A 21,157-nucleotide genomic window follows, 5' to 3' on the forward strand; every position below is an offset into this window, starting at 1 on the left:
ACTTCACGTGACCGAGGCTGCTCCAGGTGGTCAAAGGTTTCCACGTGAACACTTGCCCCGTTCAAGCAGTAAAAGAAGCGGACCCAGAGAGGACCAAGTGGCATAAGAAGTGTTCATCGTCCCTGAGGGTCAGGGAAAGCGGCCTCAAAGCATGCCAATGCATTCTCACTCGCGTGGGGGAAAGACCCCCCTGTCACAACTGCCAGGGCTCGGAAAAGGAACCAATTGCCGTGTTGGTGGGACTGTAAACTGTCCCGCTGTCAGGGACATCGGCTTGGAGGTTACTCAAGATATTCAGAGTTTACTGTAAGGTTGGGCAATCCCGGTCCTAGGCGTTGGAACACAAGGGTGAGGCCGGCGACTCAGTGGTACAACACACGCCTTGGGTGCGTGAGACCCTGGGTTCAGTCCCTGGTGCCACAACTAAGCAAGCGTCCAAGAACTCAAAAACATGAATTTGGAAGGGTGCGAGTACCCCCCTCTGTGCACTGCAGGACTAGTCACTCTAAGATCTGCGTGGGGGGCGGGGAACCCCAGTGCCCACAGAGGAATGAACGAACGGGCAAGATGTGGTTTCCACAAACTCCGTGGAATGCTGCTCAGTTATAAGACAGGAGGAAAGCTTGCCATTTCCTGCCACATCAATGGGTCAGAAAGAGAACGACAAATAGGGCATGACTTTATTGCAGTATATACCTGGCTAGGGCTGGAGCGATAGCACAGCGGTAGGGCGTTTGCCTTGCACGCAGCCAACATGGGCGACCCGAGTTCCATTCCTCCACCCCTCTTGGAGAGCCCGGCAAGTTACCAAGAGTATCTCGCCCAAACGGCAGAGCCTGGCAAGCTCCCCGTGTCGTATTCGATATGCCAAACACAGTAACAACAAGTCTCACATTGGAGCCGTTACTGGGCCTGCTCGAGCAAATTGATGAACAACGGGAGGACAGTGATTGACCTGGCTAACGTGGGGTTCCTGTGGATGGTGGGAAGACACCACCACGTCCCTGCGTGCTGGCCCTTGACAGAATCAGCAGCAGCCTCCGTGACCAAAACAGAACAGCGACATGGCAAGCCTACTGGTGACCTGGGCTTAGCTGTATCACTGTATCACTGTCTTCCTGTTGTTCATCGATTGCCTCGAGCAGGCCCCAGTAACGTCTCCTTCATCCTAGCCCTGAGATTTTATTTTTATTTATTTATTGATTTGCTTTTTGGGTCATACCCGGCAATGCACAGGGGTTACTCCTGGCTCTGCACTCAGGAATTATTCCTGGCGGTGCTCAGGGGACCATATGGGAGGCTGGGAACCCGGGTTGGCCGCGTGCAAGGCAAACGCCCTACCCGCTGTGCTCTCTCTCCAGCCCCCTAGCCCTGAGATTTTAGAAAGTGCCACATCCAAGACTCTTTCGGGGTCAGGAGAATGAGACCCATCATTGTTACTGGTTTTGGCAGGTTGATATGCCACGGGGAGTTTGCCAGACTCTGCCGTGTGGGCAGGACACTTTTGGTAGCCTGCCAGGTTCTCCGAAGTAAGACCTAGATGATAAGATGTCGCGCGGTCCCTTAGATGTAGTATCCTTATTACTGCATTTCCACCCTTGGTCGCTGGTTGGCTACACCCTATGCAAATGAGGGTTTGTGGGACAACCAATCACATATGTCACATATGTCCTGTGCAAATGAGGGTTTGTGGGACCAGGTGATCCGATTACATATGCAAACGAAGGGCTTACCTGACCCCTCCCAAGGCCCTCTCAGGTGGGATATAAAGAAACAAAAACCAACCAACACAGAGATGGGACAATGGAGAAGGGGCACAAAGGGTGGAGGGGGTTCAGCGGACAGGGCCACCGAGGCTTCTGCTCTTTGGCAGTGATGTCAGAACACATCTTTGAAGAGCTTTGTCCTAAGACAAACACAGTAATGAAAACCGTTATCACTTTTTAAAACTTTAATACCGTAGATAGCACAGTGGGTAAGGTATTTGCCTTGCACGCAGCCGACTCGGCTGACCCGAGTTCGACTCCTCCGCCCCTCTCGGAGAGCCCGGCAAGCTACCGAGAGTATCTCGCCCGCACGGCAGAGCCTGGCAAGCTCCCCGTGACGTATTCGATATGCCAAACGCAGTAACAAGTCACACAGTGTTATTGGGCCTGCTCGAGCAAATCGATGAACAATGGGAGGACAGTGACAGTGGCCGTAGCTTACAGAGTTGCTCATAATTCAGTTGTTGTGGGCATTCAATGTTCCAATACTGATCCCACCACTAGTATGACCTTCCCTCCACCACTGTTCCCAGTTTCCCACTCCCCCAAGTCTGCCCCCCTCTTCAGGCCCAAATTAATTTAGTTTATGTTGCTTGTAGCAACTAAATGGCTAATTGAGTTGTCCAAAAGTGCTTCAGTAAAAGAAAATTTGTGAAAATTGTTACATCTCATCATGGGGTCATTAAGAGTCTATCTGAAATGGGAGACTAACATCCAGGAGTGGTCAAAATTGGTACCAGGAATTTTGTTCCATGACTTGGAGGCCAGACACACATGCTAGGGGAAAAGGAAGCTCGGATAGAGAAGGGAACACCCAATAAAGGGTGTTGGGAGGATCCTTCCAGGGTGGGAGAAGCATGCTGAAAGTAGACTATAGACCAAACATGATTGCCACTCAAGGCCTCTCTTGCAAACCACAGGACCCAAAAGGAGAGAGAGAGAACAAAAGGGAATGCCCTGCTATAGATGCAGGGTAGGATGAGGGGATGGGGTGGTGGGAGGGGTGATGGGACCCGTGGTGGTGGAGGATGGGCGCTGGTGGAGGGATGGGTACTCGATCATTGTATAACTGAAACCCAAGCACAAAAATTTGTAAGTCTATAACTGTACCTCATGGTGTTTCACTAATAAAAACATAAATGAATTTTTAAAAAAAAGAGTCTATCTGAGGGTTTGCTAACCTGTTTGTCCCTGGTTGAGCCTTCTGTGTTACTGCTTTTGCTTCCTGAGTTCAGTTGGCTTCTATGCTACTTTCCCTTCTGATATGGTGTGCTCCTGCTGGGGTGTCAGTACAGTGAATTAGGAGGCGTGTGGCAGTCACATATGTGGCCACGTGCTCCAGAAGCTTCAGGTTCTTTAGAAGTGGGCTGATGAGTTTACTGTGGGATGTACATTTGGCAGTGTCTGTCAGATGTACATGTGGTTGCCAGGGCTTCCCGAAGTATGGGTGTGTGTGTGTGGGGGGGGGGGTGCTGCCTGCTTCCACTCCAAGAAGACCCCAGAGTTTTCAGCTTGAAAACTGGTGTCCCTGGAATTCTCATCGGTTTGACATCTCTGCAGAGATCAGTCGTGGATCAGTGGAGTTGGGCCTTTGGCGTAGCGGTAATAGCAGTGGGGTGGTTTTTGTTTTTGTTTTTTAAGGGGAAAGTACTAGAAAAGAAGTCAACACAAAGGTTAGAATCTTGAAATGGGTGCCTCTCTAAAACAATCAAAAACCAAGACGTGAGAAAATTTGTTCAAGTCACGAGGTAAAAGTTTTAAATGCTTGCTGTATGAAAAATAATTGCAAGGCCAAAGAGATAGTACAGCGGGTAAGGTACTCGCCTTGCACATGGCTGACCTGGGTTTGCTGCCCAGGACCATACAGGATTCCATGAGCCCCGCACAGAGCCAAGAACTCTGTGTTCTGAACATGATCAACACGGCCTCCACTTAAAAAAAAATTACATTACCAAGAGCGATAGCACAGCGGTAGGGCGTTTGCCTTGCACACAGCCAACATGTCTGACCCGAGTTCGATTCCTCCGCCCCTCTCGGAGAGCCCGGCAAGCTACCGAGAGTATCTCGCCTGCACGGCAGAGCCTGGCAGAGCCTGGCAAGCTCCCCGTGACGTATCCGATATGCCACACACAGTAACAACAAAGTCTCCAATGGAGACGTTACTGGGCCCGCTCGAGCAAATCGATGAACAATGGGAGGGCCTTTACCTTACCAAGATTTCACATAATGGAAGACAGGGAATAATTTCTAATTTGGAGACAGATAAAGAGTTCATTTCCTTCATAAAGATAAAAGCAACTTCCCATCAGTAAAATATGCGTAGGGGACAGGCATATTGGACCAGGCACAAGTGATCTACAAATGCACAAAAAAAAAAAAGCTGCATCTTCTCATTCAAATTAAGGAAATGCAAAATCAATAATACCATAGCGAAATAATGCAAGACGCTACTTTTTAACTCTCAGTGGAAAAGCTGCATGTACAATCTCCAGATAACTGATGTGTGCATCATTGCCAAGAGAATAAATTTCATCTGCCTCCTTGGAGACGGTATGACAGTGAAAAATCTAGATTTTTAAATGTTATGACCTTTGACCCTAAGTGTCCATCATAAAGAATTGACACAGTGAATAAATCTGGAATAAATTTGGGGGGAAGCTTGAGTGCGTGTGTGGTGGCACAGGCCCCTGGTGTCTGATACCCGGTGCTGCATGGCCCACTGAGCACGCAGGGTGTACCGCTGAAGGGCCTCGACCACTCCTGGTGTGCTCCAGAAGGCCCGCACTCTGGGCTTGAGCAATCACATGACAGGACATGAGCACTGAACCACGTGGCCGAGATCACCAGGAGCGGCCCCGGGTACTCAGAACACTGCTTGGGAGCCTCCTACAAAGTGCGCGTCTGTGCAATCATAGGGCTCAGCGCGGCCTCGGTCCTGAGACCTGGCACTGGAAAGGAAGGAGGAGAAGAGGGGCTTAGAGACAGGAAGGAGGGAGGGAGCGAGGGAGGGAGGGAGGGAGGGAGGGAGGAAGGAAGGAAGGAAGGAAGGAAGGAAGGAAGGAAGGAAATGGAATGAATTGAAGAAGGAAGGAAGGGAGGGAGGGAGGAAAAAGGAGGGAGGGAAGGAGGGAGGGAAGTAAGGAAGGAATGAAAGGAATGGAAGGAATTGAAGAAGGAAGGAAGGGAGGGAGGGAGGAAAAAGGAGGGAGGGAAGGAGGGAGGGAAGTAAGGAAGGAATGAAAGGAATGGAAGGAATTGAAGAAGGAAGGAAGGGAGGGAGGGAGGAGAAAGGAGGGAGGGAAGGAGGGAGGGAAGTAAGGAAGGAATGAAAGGAATGGAAGGAATTGAAGAAGGAAGGGAGGGAGGGAGGGAGGAGAAGGAAGGAAGGAAGGAAGGAAGGAAGGAAGGAAGGAAGGAAGGAAGGAAGGAAGGGAAGGAATTGAAGAAGGAAGGGAGGGAGGGACGGAGGGAGGGAGGAGGAAGGAAGAGAGAGAGGGAGGGAAGGAAGGAAGGAAGGAAGGAAGGAAGGAAGGAAGGGAGGGAGGGAGGGAGGGAAGGAAGGAGGGAGACGAGGGGGGAAGGAGGAGGGAAGAAGGAAGCCTGTGGTTCAGAAAAGCTCCTCCGGACAGTTAGGAGAAAGGTGTGCTGGAGGGAGCTGGTGTGACTCTCGTGTCTGGGCCCACAGCAAGGCGGCCGCACTGTGTCTGTGCTGGTGTCGCTCACGCCCCCGGCCACCCGTGTCTGTGGAGGGAAGACAGGGCCGGGTGGGGTTCAGCACCCACCTGAGGCAGCACTGACCTGAGGTGCTGAGAGCGAGCCCCCGCCCCATGCGTCTCCGCCCAACTTCAAAACTCTGCCTCTGCTGTGGACAGATACGCGCCGGCTCCTGTCCACTCCCGGCGTGGACAAGCTGTGGGGCTCGAGCTTTTCTCTCCTTGGGTCCTGTTTGTGCTGTCGGAGGTTTGGGCCGTGGCCACTCAGACTGAGGGAGGCTGGGAAAAGGACACGGTGCTTCCTAGCGGCCTTCCCAGAGGTGGCGTCCCCGAGCGGCGCCAGCAAAGGACGTGGACAGTTCCCCAGGGGCAGAACGTGTCAGCCATCCACGTCACACCCTGGCATCACCTCATCCTGCTGCCCAGTCCTCGGGGACAGCCCCGAAGGTTCTGGTGCCAGGGAATGCTGCCACTCAGGGCCAATCGCAGACACCCCACCGGACAGCCGTGGACACGGGGCGTGGGCACTTGATCCTAGCAACCGGGTGAGCTGTGGGGTGAGGTCAGCAGCATGGGGGGTGACTTGGCAAGGGGAGCCTGTGTCTGGGGCTGGGCTCTGCCCACCTGCACCCCTACCCTGGCGTGAGGGGCACCTCCCCCCCCACACACACACACAATCAGAAGGCTTGTTCACTTCTTGGAAACAATGAAGTGGCAGTGACCAGGAAAAAAATGCTTAAATGTTTCAAATTCCCACATCCCACCAGCCGCGGTGACCCGGGTCACGGGGGTGCATTCCCACGGATGCATACTGTCCCGTCTGCAGGGCGCGGGCTCTTCCGGCTTTCTAAGCTAGAGATCAGCCTGGTGCCCAGCCCCCTTGGAATGTGCCCACTTCACCACGAGGGCAACCCGTTCCTGCTGGGGGTGATGGTCCAAAGCTATGACTCCAGGAGCGTAGGGTCCAAGCCCATGTGGGCAGCTCTGGGTGTCTGTCCCCAGCACTGCTGGGGGACGGGGGGAGGCTCCTGCCCATCCCCCAATAATAAAGACACCAGGAGGATCTTCGAGGCACGGATCCAGCAGGGGACGCTTGTGCTCTTGGCCCGGGAGTTGGACTATCCCGTGCCGCCCACGGTGGGCTCCATCCCGGTTGGTCTTCTCAGCCCTAGTGGGTAGGTGGAAGGCAGAGACACAGACGTCCAGGGCTGGACGGAGGGAGCCGGGAGCAGGCCTGCGTATAAGACTCCACTGAATTAGGGCTGCGCCCCTAGGACCCCCTTTTGATCTGAATCACTGCCTCAAAGCAACACCTCCAACCAGAGCGACAGAACAGCAGGGAGGGAGTTGGCTCTGCACCCAAGCAACCCGGGTTTGATTCTCAGCACCTCTGTGGTCTCCTGAACCCGCCAGGAGTGATCCCCAAGCGCAGAGCCAGGAGTAAGCCTTGAGCACCCGAGCGGGGTATGGGGCCCCCAAACAAAAACAAACAACCCCCCACCCCATAAAAACAATGCAATGCAATGCACAGAGGGCTTTATCGGGCGATTGCAGGGACACAGTGCACTCTTAGCCACGCCCACCGTGCCCTCTTAGCCACGCCCACCGTGCCATCTTAGCCACGCCCACAGCTCACTCTGGCCACGCCCACCGCGAGTCTTGGCCACGCCCACGGCACACTCTTGGCCACGCCCACCGCGAACTCTTAACCATGCCCAGAGCTCTGGGACTCTGCACCCACACATCCCGGGCTGCACCCCACCCGTCTCCAGAGACAACCAGAGGGTCCTGGAGGATGAAATATGACTTTGGGGGGGTAGTCTCTAGAGGGGAGCCCGGGCTGGTGATCCCCACGGAGTGGCAGAGCCGACCCCACTCCTTTCCCGGCTGGAGCCTCAGGGAGCAACCCGGCAGGTCTGAAGTCCACGGGAGCTGGTGCCTTCTAGACCCCAGCCGGCCCCTGCGCTCCACAGTCTGCTCTTAGCAGCTCCCACTTCCAGATTTTTTTGTGTGTGTGTGTGGCCTGGGGCCCCTCCACGACCTCCCCATCACCCCGAGAATCCTGGAATATGACCTTGAGAGGTCATCCTTGAGATGACCACTGCATGTTCCAGAACCCAGATGCACTTTTGCCTTCCTGAAACCTCCAGCCCCTTGGAGACGGAGGGAGACATGAGTTTTGGGAAGCCTGGCTTGGCCCCTTGCCCCCCCCCCCCCGCCCTGCACCCTAACACCCCCCACACGCAGGTGCAGCCCCACCCCCCTCCCAGGATGCAGCCTCCTCTGAGAAGCCTTAAAGGGCCGAGGTCCAGGCTCTGCTCACAGGACCCGTTCCCACCCCCCCAGCTCCATGGGGTTCCTGAGCACCAGCAGGAATGCCCCCACCAAATAAAAATGGGATGCACCCCGTCACATCGTGTCTCCCGCAGCCCTGTGCAACCAACCCTGATGACAGGGACACTGCACGAACAGCCACCTGGAGTCCTGAGAGGGATGCAGAGTCACGGGAGGAGGCCACCTGCTCAGACCCTGCCAGTCCCCATGCCCGCAGGGGAACGCTGCCAGCCCCCATCTCCACACTCCCGCTGCCACAGTTAAAACTCCCCACCATGAGAGCTTCAGGCATGGACGAGGCCCCGAGTTCAAGTTCTTCACTATATGCAGCTGCCCAGCCGCATGGGTGGCCTGAGGCCCTCAGTGTCGGGGCCCAGCTCCGGACCAGCCAGGCCTGTATTACCATGGTACCAGCATCCGCACCCCCACACACAACAGGCTGGGAAATTTCCCAGACTCTGCTCCTGGAGCCCGTTTCCACCTCCCACACGGACTGGGAAATTTTCCGTAAAAACGTTGAAAATCTGAGGTCAGAGAGAGCACAGCGAAGAGGGCCTTGGCCTTGCATGACCAATTCGGGTTCAGTCCCCAACACCCCAGAGGGCCCCCCAAGCACAGGGCCAGGAGTGACACCTGGAGAGCCCCCAGCTCCCCTGGGCCCGGGCATCGCTGGATCCGGGCCCCTGCACTGAGCTGGTCAGGTCGGGCCAACTGCAGGGTTGAGTGTCCCCAGGAGTGGCCTGGCGGCTTCTTGCGAGGCTCCCCTGAAATATAGGAATAAAGACTCAGAGCCGGGCATGCGCAGGCGTGAGACCTTGGTTAGACCCTGGAGCACCTCATACATGATGGGGCAGCATGCTTGCTAAGTGGGGCAGCGCCCAGAACCTCAGTCAAGGACCACGAGCACCAGGCACCCGGGCGCAGGCCCAGGCATGGTGATGGGGACAGGAAGACCAGGGGTGTGACTGGTGCTACTAACAGGGTCCGGGGGACAGCACCCCGACACGGGGGACAGGGCCGGGTTACAGTGGAGGAAGCCCCGGCCTGAAGGTCATGGACCGCTGGGTCACCCAGTGCCCCTGGGAGAGTCGGGATTCAAGCCTGGAGACTCGGTTGGCACTCCTGGGACCTGACCTTTGACCCATTCCCTTGATCTTTGACCTATCTCTGACTCTGAACTCCCGAGCCCCGTGTGTGGGGAGGGGCAGGCAGCAGATGGAGGGTCCCCGTGCCCCAAAGCAAGGTCAGGACGGGAGCAGGGATCATGTGCTTATCCAGAAGCTTCCAGCATCTGCTTTGTGGCACCACAGCTGTGGGGTGGCAGAGGCCGGCACTGACCTGGAAGTGGACGTCCAGCTGGCGCCTCACCAGGCCGGTGGCTCCCCGAAGTGTCTGGAAGTGCAGCATCGTGGGGTTCATAGGCCAGCTGTGCAGATTTAGGGGCCAGCTGCGGGCGTGTTCAGAGGCCACCTGGGGAGGGGGGTCCAGAGTCCAGCTGGGAGGTTCAGGGACCAGCTGTAGGTTCCAAAGTCCATCTGTGGGCTCCAGGGGCCAGCTGGGGGGGTTAGGGGCCAGTTTTGGGGGAGTCCAGAGTTCAGCTTGGGAGTTCAGGGGCCAGCTGAAAGGTCCAGGCTCCAGTTGGGATCCAGAGTCCAGCTGGGGGGCTGAGGTCCAGCTTGGGGCTGGTGCCTGTGGGCAGCACCCCCCCCCCCCCATGTCCCTGCTCGCTCCATCCTGGACTGCGGAGGAGATGCTGGCGTGCTTGGTGGCTCCCTCCAAGGTGGACCCTGGCCCAGGGGAGCGGGGCAGCGAGGGGACCCGATGTAGGACCGTGACCGTGACCTCCCCATCTCCCGAGAGACCCTCGCCAGAGTGCTTCCAGCCTCAGCCCCTTGTTCAAAGACGAGAAGGCAGACCCCAGCAGAGGCTTCCGGGTCCACCCAAAGGTGCTTGTGTTCTGCAGGTGCCTTTGGAAAGCCGGAGCGGGTGCCAGGTGCCAAGTGGCCCTGGATAGCAGCCTGGCACATGCCCTCCCCACTGCACATGCTCCCGGCTCGCACCCAGGCTAGTGGGAACCAGGGCATGCGGGCAAGCCCTGCACAGCGCCCACAAAGAGCCCAAGCCGGCGGGTGCGGGCAGCCACACAGTCGCACCTGGATTCAGATGCACATCGCACTGCTCGGCCGCTGTCACCAGGGACATCTGAGCACGCAGAGAGAGACAGACGCCGCTGCCAGGAACTCAAGCAGACGAACACTGCGCTGGGAATGGAGCCCACGTGCGCTTCCTCGCAGAAATGGGGGGTTTGAGTGCCCCACCACTGTGCGCGGCCCAGTCCCCGTCTCCCTGTGACCCTCCCCTCCTGGGTGGATGGACACACTAAGGCACACTAAGTCTTAGACATTTGAATTAGCGAAAAGGCGTCGGCCAGGTACTCACTGATGATCCCATAAATATTTCAACGGAATCTATATATATATTTTTTTGCTTTTTGGGTCACACCCGGCAATGCACAGGGGTTACTCCTGGCTCTGTGCTCAGGAATTACCCCTGGCGGTGCTCAGGGGACCATATGGGATGCTGGGAATCGAACCCGGGTCGGCCGCGTGCAAGGCAAACACCCTCCCCGCTATGCTATTGGGAATCCATATTTGGAAACCCGATGAAAATTGAAGACCAGGGGCCTGAGCGATAGCACAGTGGGGAGGGCGTTTGCCTTGCACGCGGCCAACCCGGGTTCGATTCCCAGCATCCCATATGGTCCCCTGAGCACCGCCAGGAGTAACTCCTGAGTGCAGAGCCAGGAATAGGAATAACCCCTGTGCATCGCTCAGTGTGACCCAAAAAGCAAAAAAAAAAAAAAAAAAAAAGAAAATTGAAGACCAGAAAAGCACCCCACTTGGGCACTTGGGTTGCTTGTCCACTGTCTGAGATCAGAAGGCTTATTAGGAGGAGAAGGTCCCCAAATGTATGAGACTGAAAGGGTCACAAAACCCCCCAGAGGCCTGGGAGCAGACTAGACTCAGAGACTCAGCGACTCAGCGCAGGGCAGCTTCGCCCAAGGCAATCAAACCAGGGAGAACAAAGACGGTTGTTGGTAAACACCAGGGAAATCGCCCCATCCCTGCCTCAATAGGACCGCCGTTCTCCATCATTACTTGGTTTACACGGGATCCCGGGGACGATTATATCATTTCAAAAAGTGTCTGCAAACTTCCTCATTTGCATCTGATTTCTCAATGTCTAATTTGTTCCCCAGCCAAAGCAACGTGCCTGCGCCCCGCCTCCCAATCAGATGCAGAACATGGAAGCCAATTCATCTCCCACTTGAGGAGAGGAGAATTCGCAGGCTCGGAATGATGAGGCTTTTTGCGCCTGGGCCCGGGAGGAACAGCTCCTCCGACGCGTGTCACCATAAACATCCGGGCGAGCAGGAGAGGGAGCACGGCGCGCCCAAGGTCAGGTGCCCGTGGTGGCGGCTCCCCGCCCCCAGCCCTAAGCACGGGACCGGGTGGGGAGCAGGTAGATGATGGGGGAGGGGTGTGGGCAGGAGCGTGAAGCGACTTTGCTTCATGAATCAGCAGTTGCTCTGTGGGAACGTCCGGAGTTGTGGGGGGCTGCCTTCTGCAGGGGGGGGGTATCCTGCAGCCCTCTGCTGGGGGCTGCCGGGCCCCTCCAGACCCCCGGGGGAGGGGCATGGGGGGACCAGAGCTTCCCTTTCACTGACCCAGGAGCTGCTCTGGGTCAGTGAAAGGGAACTGCATGGAACGCCAAGGTTTTAGGGTGACTCGGAGGGGAGGGGGTCCACCATGACAATTCAGTGTGTCAGGAAGGGGTCCCCTAAGGACAGAGTGGCCCATTTCTGAGGGAGGTGATTTCCTGGGCCAGGTTGCCCTGTGATTTTCCCTGGGAAAGGCTCAAGGATGAGTGTGTGTGGGGTGTGTGTGTGGGGGGGGGTACTCAAGGAGTCTCAGGTCTGCCCACCAGGGGTGCCCGCCACTTTTGTGGGGCCTCAGCAGAAGTCCTCAGGGATCTGGGGGTCACCCCTGGGAGTGCTCACGCCTGCCAGTGCTCATCGGTCGATGCCCAGATTTCTAGTGCATTTCAGAAGGTGTCGGTCGCATGCCTTATATATAATATAAAATATATATATATATATTATATAGCACAGTGGTAGGGCGTTTGCCTTGCGCACAGCCAGACCGGCCGAGCCGGGTTCGATTCCTCCGCCCCTCTTGGAGAGCCCGGCAAGCTACCGAGAGTATCTTACCCGCACGGCAGAGCCTGGCAGGCTCCCCGTGACGTATTCGAGATGCCAAACACAGTAACAACAAGTCTCATGATGGAGACGTTACTGGGCCTGCTCGAGCAAATCGATGAATGACGGGAGGACCGTGACCGTGATTCAGAAGGTGTCGTTAGGACTTCCTGCTATCCGGGTTCTTGTTGTTGTTATTCTGCAGTTCAGGGAGGGAACCCAGGGTCTCACACACGCAGGGCAAGGGCCCCGCTGCCCAGTTTCACTTCTGCCCCCACCTACTCATTTTCCTTCTCTCTTGTGGGGGAGGGTGCACATCCAGGCTCTCCGAGCTTACTCCCAACTCTGCTCCAAGGGTCCTTCCTGGCAGTGCTGGTGACCACCTGGGGACAGGATCAGAGTCGGCAGCTGACCCGTGTTTAGGTTGGTGAGAGGTCATCAGTAGAGTGATGGCAGTCGGCGGACAGGCAGCTCATCCTAGAAAGACGGACACACGCCCATACATCAGAAACATTGACGCACGCGGGAAACTGTCTTCCTCCGGCAGGGTCCCCTGCTTTTACTACTATCATTGAGGCCTGTCAATAAAACACACCACCCTGGGCGTTTTATTGACGGCCTTTAAGACCGTAGTGGGAGAGGAAACGGAGGACGGCGTTTACGTTTTTTCTTTCCAGCGGGCTGATGGCAGGCTGATCTGCTTCTGAACGCGTGTGGTGTGGAAACAGACCACGGCGTTTCCTGGTGCACTTCAGTGACACATGCAAACCGCCTCTCAGCGGGCTTCTCGGCCGCGGTGGAGGCCAGGACAATGGTCTGGAGACTCCCAGGTCGGCGGCCGGAAGCTGTAAAAAGGAGGAGCAAGAGACTGGCAGGGTCGGAGCAGTAGCCCAGGCTTTTCCAGCGGGTTCCGCGTACCACACGAGCCCTCCAAGAGAGTCAGAGAGTGGAGGCTGCTTTGAGGGTGGAGGAGAGTTGGACTCGAGGAATGCGGTGTGGAGGCAAGAACAGAGTCTCCCCCTAACTGCTCTCACGGTGATTCAATAAATAAAATCATAAAAAAAATGAGGAAAAGGGCTGGAGAGATAGCACAGCGGGTAGGGCGTTTGCCTTGCACGTGGCCGACCCGGGTTCGATTCCCAGCATCCCATATGGTCCCCTGAGCACCACCAGGAGTAATTCCTGAGTGCAGAGCCAGGAATAACCCCTGTGCATCGCGAGGTGTGATCCAAAAAGCCAAAAAAATGGGGGGAAAAAAAGTAAGGTGGAGTTCATGCAAAATTCAATCAGCCGAATCAGTGACTGAATAAATAGCAGTACTCCTACATTAAAAAAAAAAAAAAAGAAAAAGAAAAAAAGAAAAGTCTTCCCCTGAGGAACATAGCCCTGCTGACCCCCACCAGCTCCCCAAGGCCCACTCAGACTCTGATCTCCAGGATAATCCAGAATAAACCAACGTTGTTTCAAGAGTCGAAATTTGTGGTCATTTCGTGTCACGGCCACCGGGAACGGATGCGACGTGGGAACGCCAGGCAGAAGGCCAGGAGAGGGTCTGCTCAGACTCAGACTGCGTCGTCCAAGGGATAAGCCATCTTCCCTGCCTGAATAAAGCTGCCAAATCCCCCGGAACAACTGTGACCCTAACACGGCGCTTCCCTGACCCCTGCATCGCACAGGGAGCTAAGTCTCAATTCCATTTATTTCTAAATCATACGGTGGCCTGACCTTGAATACAGCTGACCTTTAATACAGGTGGAGTGGGATCCCTGGGGTCACCTCACAGCAGGTGACTCACCCGGGCCCTCCAGGGGACACCCTGGTCTCCATGAAGTGCGGGGCAGGGTGATGTGATACCAGAAAGAGCATCTTCCCTTGGTGATGCCACTGGAGGAAGAAGGGACCGGGAGTCAGGGAGAACAGGCAGCCCTCAGAAGCCGGGACGGGCCAGGACAGGGGGCCATGTCAGAGCCCCGGGACACCTCGAGTCTGGCCTGGGGAGGCCCATGTGGGACCCCTATCTGCACTGTGTGGTTAAAGCCACGACGTGGGTCATCTCGGGGGCCAATGTTCACGGCCATGTTCACGGTCACAGGAGGGGCGCTGCCTGGGCACAACTGGCAGTCCCAGAGGGACGGGGCCCCTCCAGAGACCCCCGGCTCAGGAACACCCGTGTGCACTCGAGTCCAGACTCCAAAATGCCTGGCCCAGCCCTGGCACCCGGGGCTTCTGGAACCTTGGACCCATCATGCGAGAGCTACGCCCTCCAAAATGCGAACCGCAGAACGGTTTCTGTTCTCGCGGTACATCCGTGGGTCAGGACATGGATCCGGCAGGGAGGACAATGTCCCTCCTGGGAGATGCTAGGGGGTCAGAGGCGAGGGGCTGGGGGTGGCCCACCCGCTGTGGGGGTGGAGACGTAGCCCAGCCTGCAGCTGGCTTTGGCGTGGAGCCGTCAGCAGGCGTCGGGAATGTCGGGAAGGCTGAGTGCGAGACCGCTTGTTCCTGGCTGTGGCTCCTGGCCGTCCAGCTATGACGTCATTAGTGCCCGTCTCGCTGGTGGGGCCAGAAGAGCACAGAGTAACAGGGATGGGAGGTGACAGTCCACCAGGGCGGTCCACAGGGACTCCTCACGTGCCCTCTCTCCAGAGGGGAGATGCTGTCCACGGGGAAAGCTGCACAGGGAATTTTTCTTTTTTTGGTTATAGTTTTGTTTAAAAAAAAAAAAGTTTGGGCTGGAGCGATAGCAAAGCAGTAGGGCGTTTGCCTTGCATGCGGCTGACTCGGCTGTCCCGGGTTCGATTCCTCTGCCCCTCTCAGAGAGCCCGGCACGCTACTGAGAGTATCTCGATCACATGGCAAATCCTGGCAAGCTCCCCATGACATATTCATATGCCAAACACAGTAACAACAAGTCTCACAATGGAGATGTTACTGGGCCCGCTTGAGCAAATCGATGAACAATGGGAGGACAGTGCTACATAATTTCGTTTATTTTGGTGTTAAGGCCACACCCAGCAGTGCTCAGGACTGACCCCTCACTCTGTACTCAGGGAGCATCCCTGGTGCCCGGGGGACCATATGCCAGGGATCGAACCCGACTCAGTGCCTTCACTGCTGTAGTTTCTCGGGTCTGGGAAAGGAGTCTGCTTTCCCCTTCTTCCTCTCCTGTTCTGGAGTAACCCCCAACCCCATCACCCCAGGAACCCGAAGCCCCCAAAGCACCCCACTACCAGGCTCCAAACACACCCGTAACAGGATGAGACCAGCAGCTCCCAAGACGGGGCACAAGCACCCCAGACCCAAAGTCCCTCGAGCACTCCGGGCCTCTTGCACTCTCAGAGACGTTTGGGTGTGAGCATCTTGGCCGTCCCTGCAGCGGTGGGCTGTGTCTGAGGACCCAGGGCTGTGCCTGGGGTTTAAATCCCGCCTGCGAAGTGATTTCTGTGGAAGATGCAACTGGGCCGCGCTGGCGGCACTGCTGGTTAAGTCACACTTTGAATTCGAGTTCCCCGGGTGACTCACGCTCCCCAGTCTGCCCGAGAGCGAGTGGCCCCCACGACCCCCTCCCCCCCACACGCTCCCTCTCAGGCCTGTTTTTCTCATCTGTGCATTGGTCTGTGCTCAGCAGTGGACTCCACGGTCCATCCTTAACTGACCGTCCCCTCGATATGTCTTTGATGGTCCCTCCCTTCAACGGTTTCTCGTTTGGGGGTCACACCTGGCGGTGGCTCTGCACTCAGGAGTCCGTCCTGGTATTGCTTGGGGGACCCTATGGGGTGCCAGAGATGAAACCTTGGTCAGCTGCCTGCAAGGTGAGCTCCCTCCCTGCCGTCCTAACGCTTCGGCCCCCGAACCATCATTCTTTTTTTTTTTCTTTTTGGGTCACACCCGGCGATGCTCAGGGGTTACTCTTGGCTCTGCACTCAGGAATTACTCCTGGCAGTGCTCAGGGGACCCCATGGGATGCTGGGAATCGAACCCGGGTCAGCTGTGTGCAAGACAAATGCCCTACCCGCTGTGCTCTCTCTCCAGCCCCCCGAACCATCATTCTTGATGACAGGGATCGTCCTCCTCATCTTTGCATCCTCGTGACCTCGCACTGCCCGAGGACAGAGCAGGAGTCAGGGAATAAATGAACGGGACAGTGACCACACTTCCACTTCCCTGGCCCCCCCCACCGCCTGGAATGACGGCTGCAGAGTGGCAGAAAAAATCCCCTCCCCCCAAAAAGAAAGGACCAGCATTCTCAGCTGTGTCCACCTAAGATAATTCTACTATGGTGCAGACACTGAGGAGAGATGGGGCCCGCGGGGCCGGAAAAATCATTCATTTCAATCCAGCCAACGTTTATTGGAGCCGCACGGAGCCTGCCGTGATGAGCTGAGCCCCTGCCCAGCTGAGACGGGCTCGTTCACTCCACGCTGCAGGGCCAGGGAGATGGTGGAGGGGTGTGTGGGGTGTGTGGTGTGTGTGTGTGTGTGTGTGTGTGTGTGTGTGTGTGTGTGCGCGCGCGCACTCAAGAGGCTGCACACCCGTCTTCCCGGATTACCTGGGAGCGCTCAAGGTCACCACAAGGTCACTTGGCGGGGAAGGCAGGAGGCAGAGTGGGAAAGGAGCCGGGTGCTGTTTGGTCCCCAGACAGGGCTGGGCGTGACCCCTAAATAAACAAGCATTCCCCAGAGGAACGGGAAGACAGCAGGTGCGGTTGTCGTGGAGATGAGAACACGGCGGCGGGGAAGTCAGCCACGAAACAACTTTGGACAAACAGTATTGTCAAGCAGAGAGCCTTGACACAGAGTTGTTGGGGACCGGATGTGATTCAGGCACTTCTTCGAGGTGCTGGGGGTGGAAAAATCCTCCCTTTGGGGAGCTTCTGTCCTCCCAGGACACAGAATCCCCAAGGCGCGGGAGGTGAGGGCGGGGTCGGGTGCTAAGGCAGACACAGAGCAAGTGCCGCATTGCTCTATGGAACCTGCTGGAAGCTTGGGAACCATGCACGGTTCCGCCCGTCCCAGTGTCCACTCCCAGTCCTTGGTTCAATGTCCTTCCTGCGGCCAGGCCAGCTGATGGCGTCCCCCGGCCTCTGCAACTCCCGGCCCCGTTCTGTAAGCCAACGAGCTCTGGAAGCTTCATCTTCTCTCCCTCTAACCCCTCTCTCCCCTCCCGTCCCACCCCTGAACCCTAAGCAACTGTTTTCACCTGCGTGCTGGATGCTGAACCCGGTCCAGGTACAGCTAGAGGGGTGAGAACGTACCTCTGACAACACTTTGGCCAGCGCCTGCCCTGCCAAAGCCGCCCCTCTCCCTGGGCAGGGCCAGCAGCGGCCCCTCGTAAAACACTCTTAAGGTGACCGTCAGACCCTGAGGAAGGGCGCTGCCTGCTTGAACAGACCGTTATCCTCCACGGACCCAGCCCAGGTAGCCTCCAGACAGACCTTCTGCCCTGCCCGCAACCCGAAACTTCCAACTCACTTCCCAAACCGACAGAGACCCCCAACCCCAATCAGGGAGGGGAGGGTTTAAGTGGGGGGCACAAGTCTGCTGTCTCCCCAGGCTGCGATTCTCCCAATAAGCTCTTTTTTCCTGGCATTGGCTCTTGGTCTTGAGTATCTGGCCTCGGAGGGGAGCACTTGAACCTGGGTTCACTAACAGTCTGACCTTTGGGCCTGAGCTCTGCCTTCTTGGCTCACTTCCGGCCCCCTCCTCTAAGGGGCTTGTGATGACCTTGGGCCACACACACGGCCACACACACACACACACACACACACACACACACACAGCCCAGCACTGTCTCAGCTGAATTACAGAAAGGGCCTTTTACCACCTAAGCTGCCACCGTCCTAGGCATCGGGGATTAGGAGGGGGTGTCTTTGGGCTCACTCTTTGTGCTTTTGGGGGTCCACAAGTGGTGCCCGGGACCTGGGGTCGGCGGCAGTCCAGGTAATTGCTTTGCCCGTGTTAGTGCTTGTCTGGCCCCACGGGGCCTCAGCGGGGAAGTCAGAGAGGAAATGCTGGCGCAGGGGTGGCCAAGGTGCAGGGGAGAAGGTGGGCTTGGCGTGGGGCCCGGGAAGAGAAAAACCCCAAGGGGAAAGCAAGGTGAGAGGGTTCCTGCTTTACTGAAGGACTGGCCAGGGGGTCAGTGAGTGTGGCTGAAGCATGGGGCAGTCGATCCCGGGAGGGGGCCTGCACTGACACTTGCCCCTGAACCCTGGGCTGACCCATGAAGCATCTCTCCCAGACCCCAGTGGGTCAGGGACCCTCTGCAGTGCCTATCTGCACACACACACACACACACACACACACACACACACACACACACACACTGGAGACACCCCAACTCCCAAAAACTGCTCGGGACAGCAGCGTCCCTGGCCCAGGATGCTGACAGCATGCTCAGAAATGGGCAGTTTAACTCAGGAGCACGTGGGTGCGGGACGGTCAGCCTGGGGAACTCGGGCCACGGGGAGGGCATGAGGGAGGCGTTCACTGCCCATGTGACCTGCAAGGACCCAGCAGCAGGGCCGGCGAGGGGGCACAGGGGGCATGCTTGCCGCGCCAGTGGCCAACCCGGGTTTTATCCCCAGCTGCCCCGAATGATTTCTGAGGTGAGAGCCCTGAGCCAGAGGGAGGCCCTGATCAACCCTGGGTGTGACCCCCACCCCCAAACCAAGCAAATATAAAAATCCCAGCAGGAGGTGAAAAGGAAAACCCAGGGGATGAGAAAAAGGAAGAGAAAAGGATGAGAAGGGCTCCGGGGCCAGAGGAGCCCCTCCGGGTTCAGAGCTAGACAAACTGCAGGGCTTATAGGCGGTCACCAGGGGCATGGGTGTCGCTTTGGAGTGAGGGGTGGGCCGGCTGACCGCACTGTGAGGAGAAGGGCCCCAGCTACCGGGAAGGAATTCCAGCAGCTGCCATCCTGGGTGGGAGGACGGGGCCACATCTCGGGTATCCGGGGGGCTTAGGGTGCCAGAGCATACTCGGATGGCAGGATGAGCTCACCAAAGTGAGTCAAGGCCCAGGATGAAGAGGTGGGCACAGGTACCCCAGGAGGGCCCTTGGGTGCGTACATCAGCCTCGCCGGGGCCACGTGGGATCCAGGCGGTAGGAGGGGACACCATGGGCTTCCGTTCCACAAAACCACTCGGAGGGGCCACGGTGGAGGCGGAACTGGCCACTACGCACCCGCCAGACCCCCCCCCCCCCCCCCCGCCCCTCCGGCCTCCGATCAGCCCCGGGATCGGCGCGTTTCCAACGTTCGCCCATGTCCGGCTCTCGGCACGCTGCTGCGGCTGCTGCAGTGCGTCCGGCCACGCCGGCGGGAGGAGCGCCCGGGCCTCCCCGCGGTGGAGATGGAGCCGGCCGGGGCGCACGCGGGGCGGGAGGCGCGCTCGGGACGCTGCGGCCCTGGCCAGCCCCGAGAGGAAACTGAGGGCAGAAGGGAGGGCGGCGGCAGGGCCCGGCCTCACCGCGCCCGCGGAGGGGGCGATCCCGGACCCCCGCGCCCCTCGCCCGCAGGGAGCATCCCGTGAAGGGGAAGAGGAGCCGCGCACGCTCCGTTTTTTTTTGGGGGGGGGCGGTAGGGAAGAGGCAGAAAGTTAACCAAGCAGCACGCGGGAGCCGGCGAGGAAAACCAACAAAACGCAGGCGGGGTCGCACCCCGTCGAGCCGGGGTCCGGGTTTCAGGGGGGCAGCCGCCCGCCCGCACCCCCCCCAGACCCTCGGGGCTCCCGACTCCCCGCGCGCCCTCCCAGGGCCCCGCGAGTCCTCCTCCTCGGGCCCCCGCGCGCCCTCCCGCCACCCCCACCCCCGCGCTCTCTCCCGCGCCCCCAGCGTCCCCCGAGCGCCCTCCCCGGCCTCCCGCGCTTGGTCCCGGACCCCCGGCGCCCTCCCCGGTTCCCCCCCGTTGCCTCGCGCGCCCTCCCCGACCCCCGGCACGTTTCCTGACCCGCCCCCTCGGCCGCCCGCGCCCTGCCAGGTCCCCCGGCCTCTCGCGCCCGTCCCCGTCCCCGCGCGCCCTCCCCGGAACTCTCGCCCGTCCCCGCGCGCCCATCCCCGGCCCCGCGCGCCCGTCCCCGGCCTTCCGCCCGTCCCCGTCCCGGTCGCCGCGCGCCCTCCCCATCCTCCCGCCCATCCCCGGCCCCGCGCGCCCTCCCCGGCCTCCAGCCCGTCCCCGCGCGCCCTCCCCATCCCCCCGATCGAGCGCGCCCGTCCCGGTCCCCGCCCTCCCCGTCCCCGTCCGGGTCCCCGCGCCCTCCCTCGCGGCCGGCCGGGCGCCCTGCGCGGCGCGGACTACAAGTCCCAGGGTGCCGGGCGCGCGGCGGGGCGGGCGCGGGGCCGGATCCGGCGCGGGGCGGGCGGGGCGCGGGCGGAGGCGGGGCCGGGCCGGGGGCGCTGCGCTGCGCTGCGTGCCGGGGCGGGCGGGGGCCGGCCGGGCGCTCGGAGCGGGCTCGGCGGCGGCGGCGGCGGCGGCGTTCGGGCGTTCGGGCGGGCGAGGCGCCTGGCTCGGTCCCGGCTCGGTCCCGGCGCGGGGCGGGGGTGGGCCCGGGCGCGCGCGCGCTCGCGGGGCGGCGCAGCGGCGGGCCGGACGGTCGCGCTCGGGCCCGGGCACTGGCCGCGGCGGCGGCGCGTGGATGGCCTAAGAGCCGGACGGGCCGCGGCGGCGGCGGCGGCGGCGGCGCGCTCGGGGGGCCCCGCGGAGCCGCGCGCGCGTCCGGGCCATGAACTGAGCGCGCGGCCCGCGCCCGCCCGCCCGCCCGCCCGCGCCGCCTTTCTTCGCCGGCCGCGGGTGGGAGTTGGGGGCGCTCCCCGGGGGCCGCGGGGCGCGGGGCGGCGGCGGCGGCGGGGGGCGCGCGGCGCTGCGGGCGCGCCGCCTGCACCATGAACTACCAGCAGCAGCTGGCCAACTCGGCTGCCATCCGGGCCGAGATCCAGCGGTTCGAGTCGGTCCACCCCAACATCTACTCCATCTACGAGCTGCTGGAGCGCGTGGAGGAGCCGGTGCTGCAGAACCAGATCCGGGAGCACGTCATCGCCATCGAAGGTGACGGGGCCCCGCGGAGGGGACGGGGGCGCGTGCGCGCGCGCGGG

The 21,157-nt window shown here is 59.3% G+C and overlaps 1 protein-coding gene across 5 annotated transcripts in view; it reads left to right on the plus strand.

Moving 5' to 3' along the window:
* The window catches only part of AGAP1 (ArfGAP with GTPase domain, ankyrin repeat and PH domain 1), a 502,434-nt gene that overhangs the window by 188,059 nt on the left and 293,218 nt on the right, over positions 1-21,157 (plus strand). For all 5 annotated transcript variants that reach the window (XM_056122103.1, XM_056122124.1, XM_056122116.1 and 2 more), the window contains exon 2: positions 20,941-21,110. In XM_056122103.1, coding sequence (XP_055978078.1) covers positions 20,948-21,110 — 163 coding nt within the window. In that variant the 5' untranslated portion in view covers positions 20,941-20,947. The remainder of the gene's footprint in view (positions 1-20,940; positions 21,111-21,157) is intronic.

The sequence above is a fragment of the Sorex fumeus genome, unplaced genomic scaffold (genome assembly GCF_029834395.1).
Source record: "Sorex fumeus unplaced genomic scaffold, SorFum_2.1 ptg000005l, whole genome shotgun sequence".
NCBI classification, from domain to species: domain Eukaryota; kingdom Metazoa; phylum Chordata; class Mammalia; order Eulipotyphla; family Soricidae; genus Sorex; species Sorex fumeus.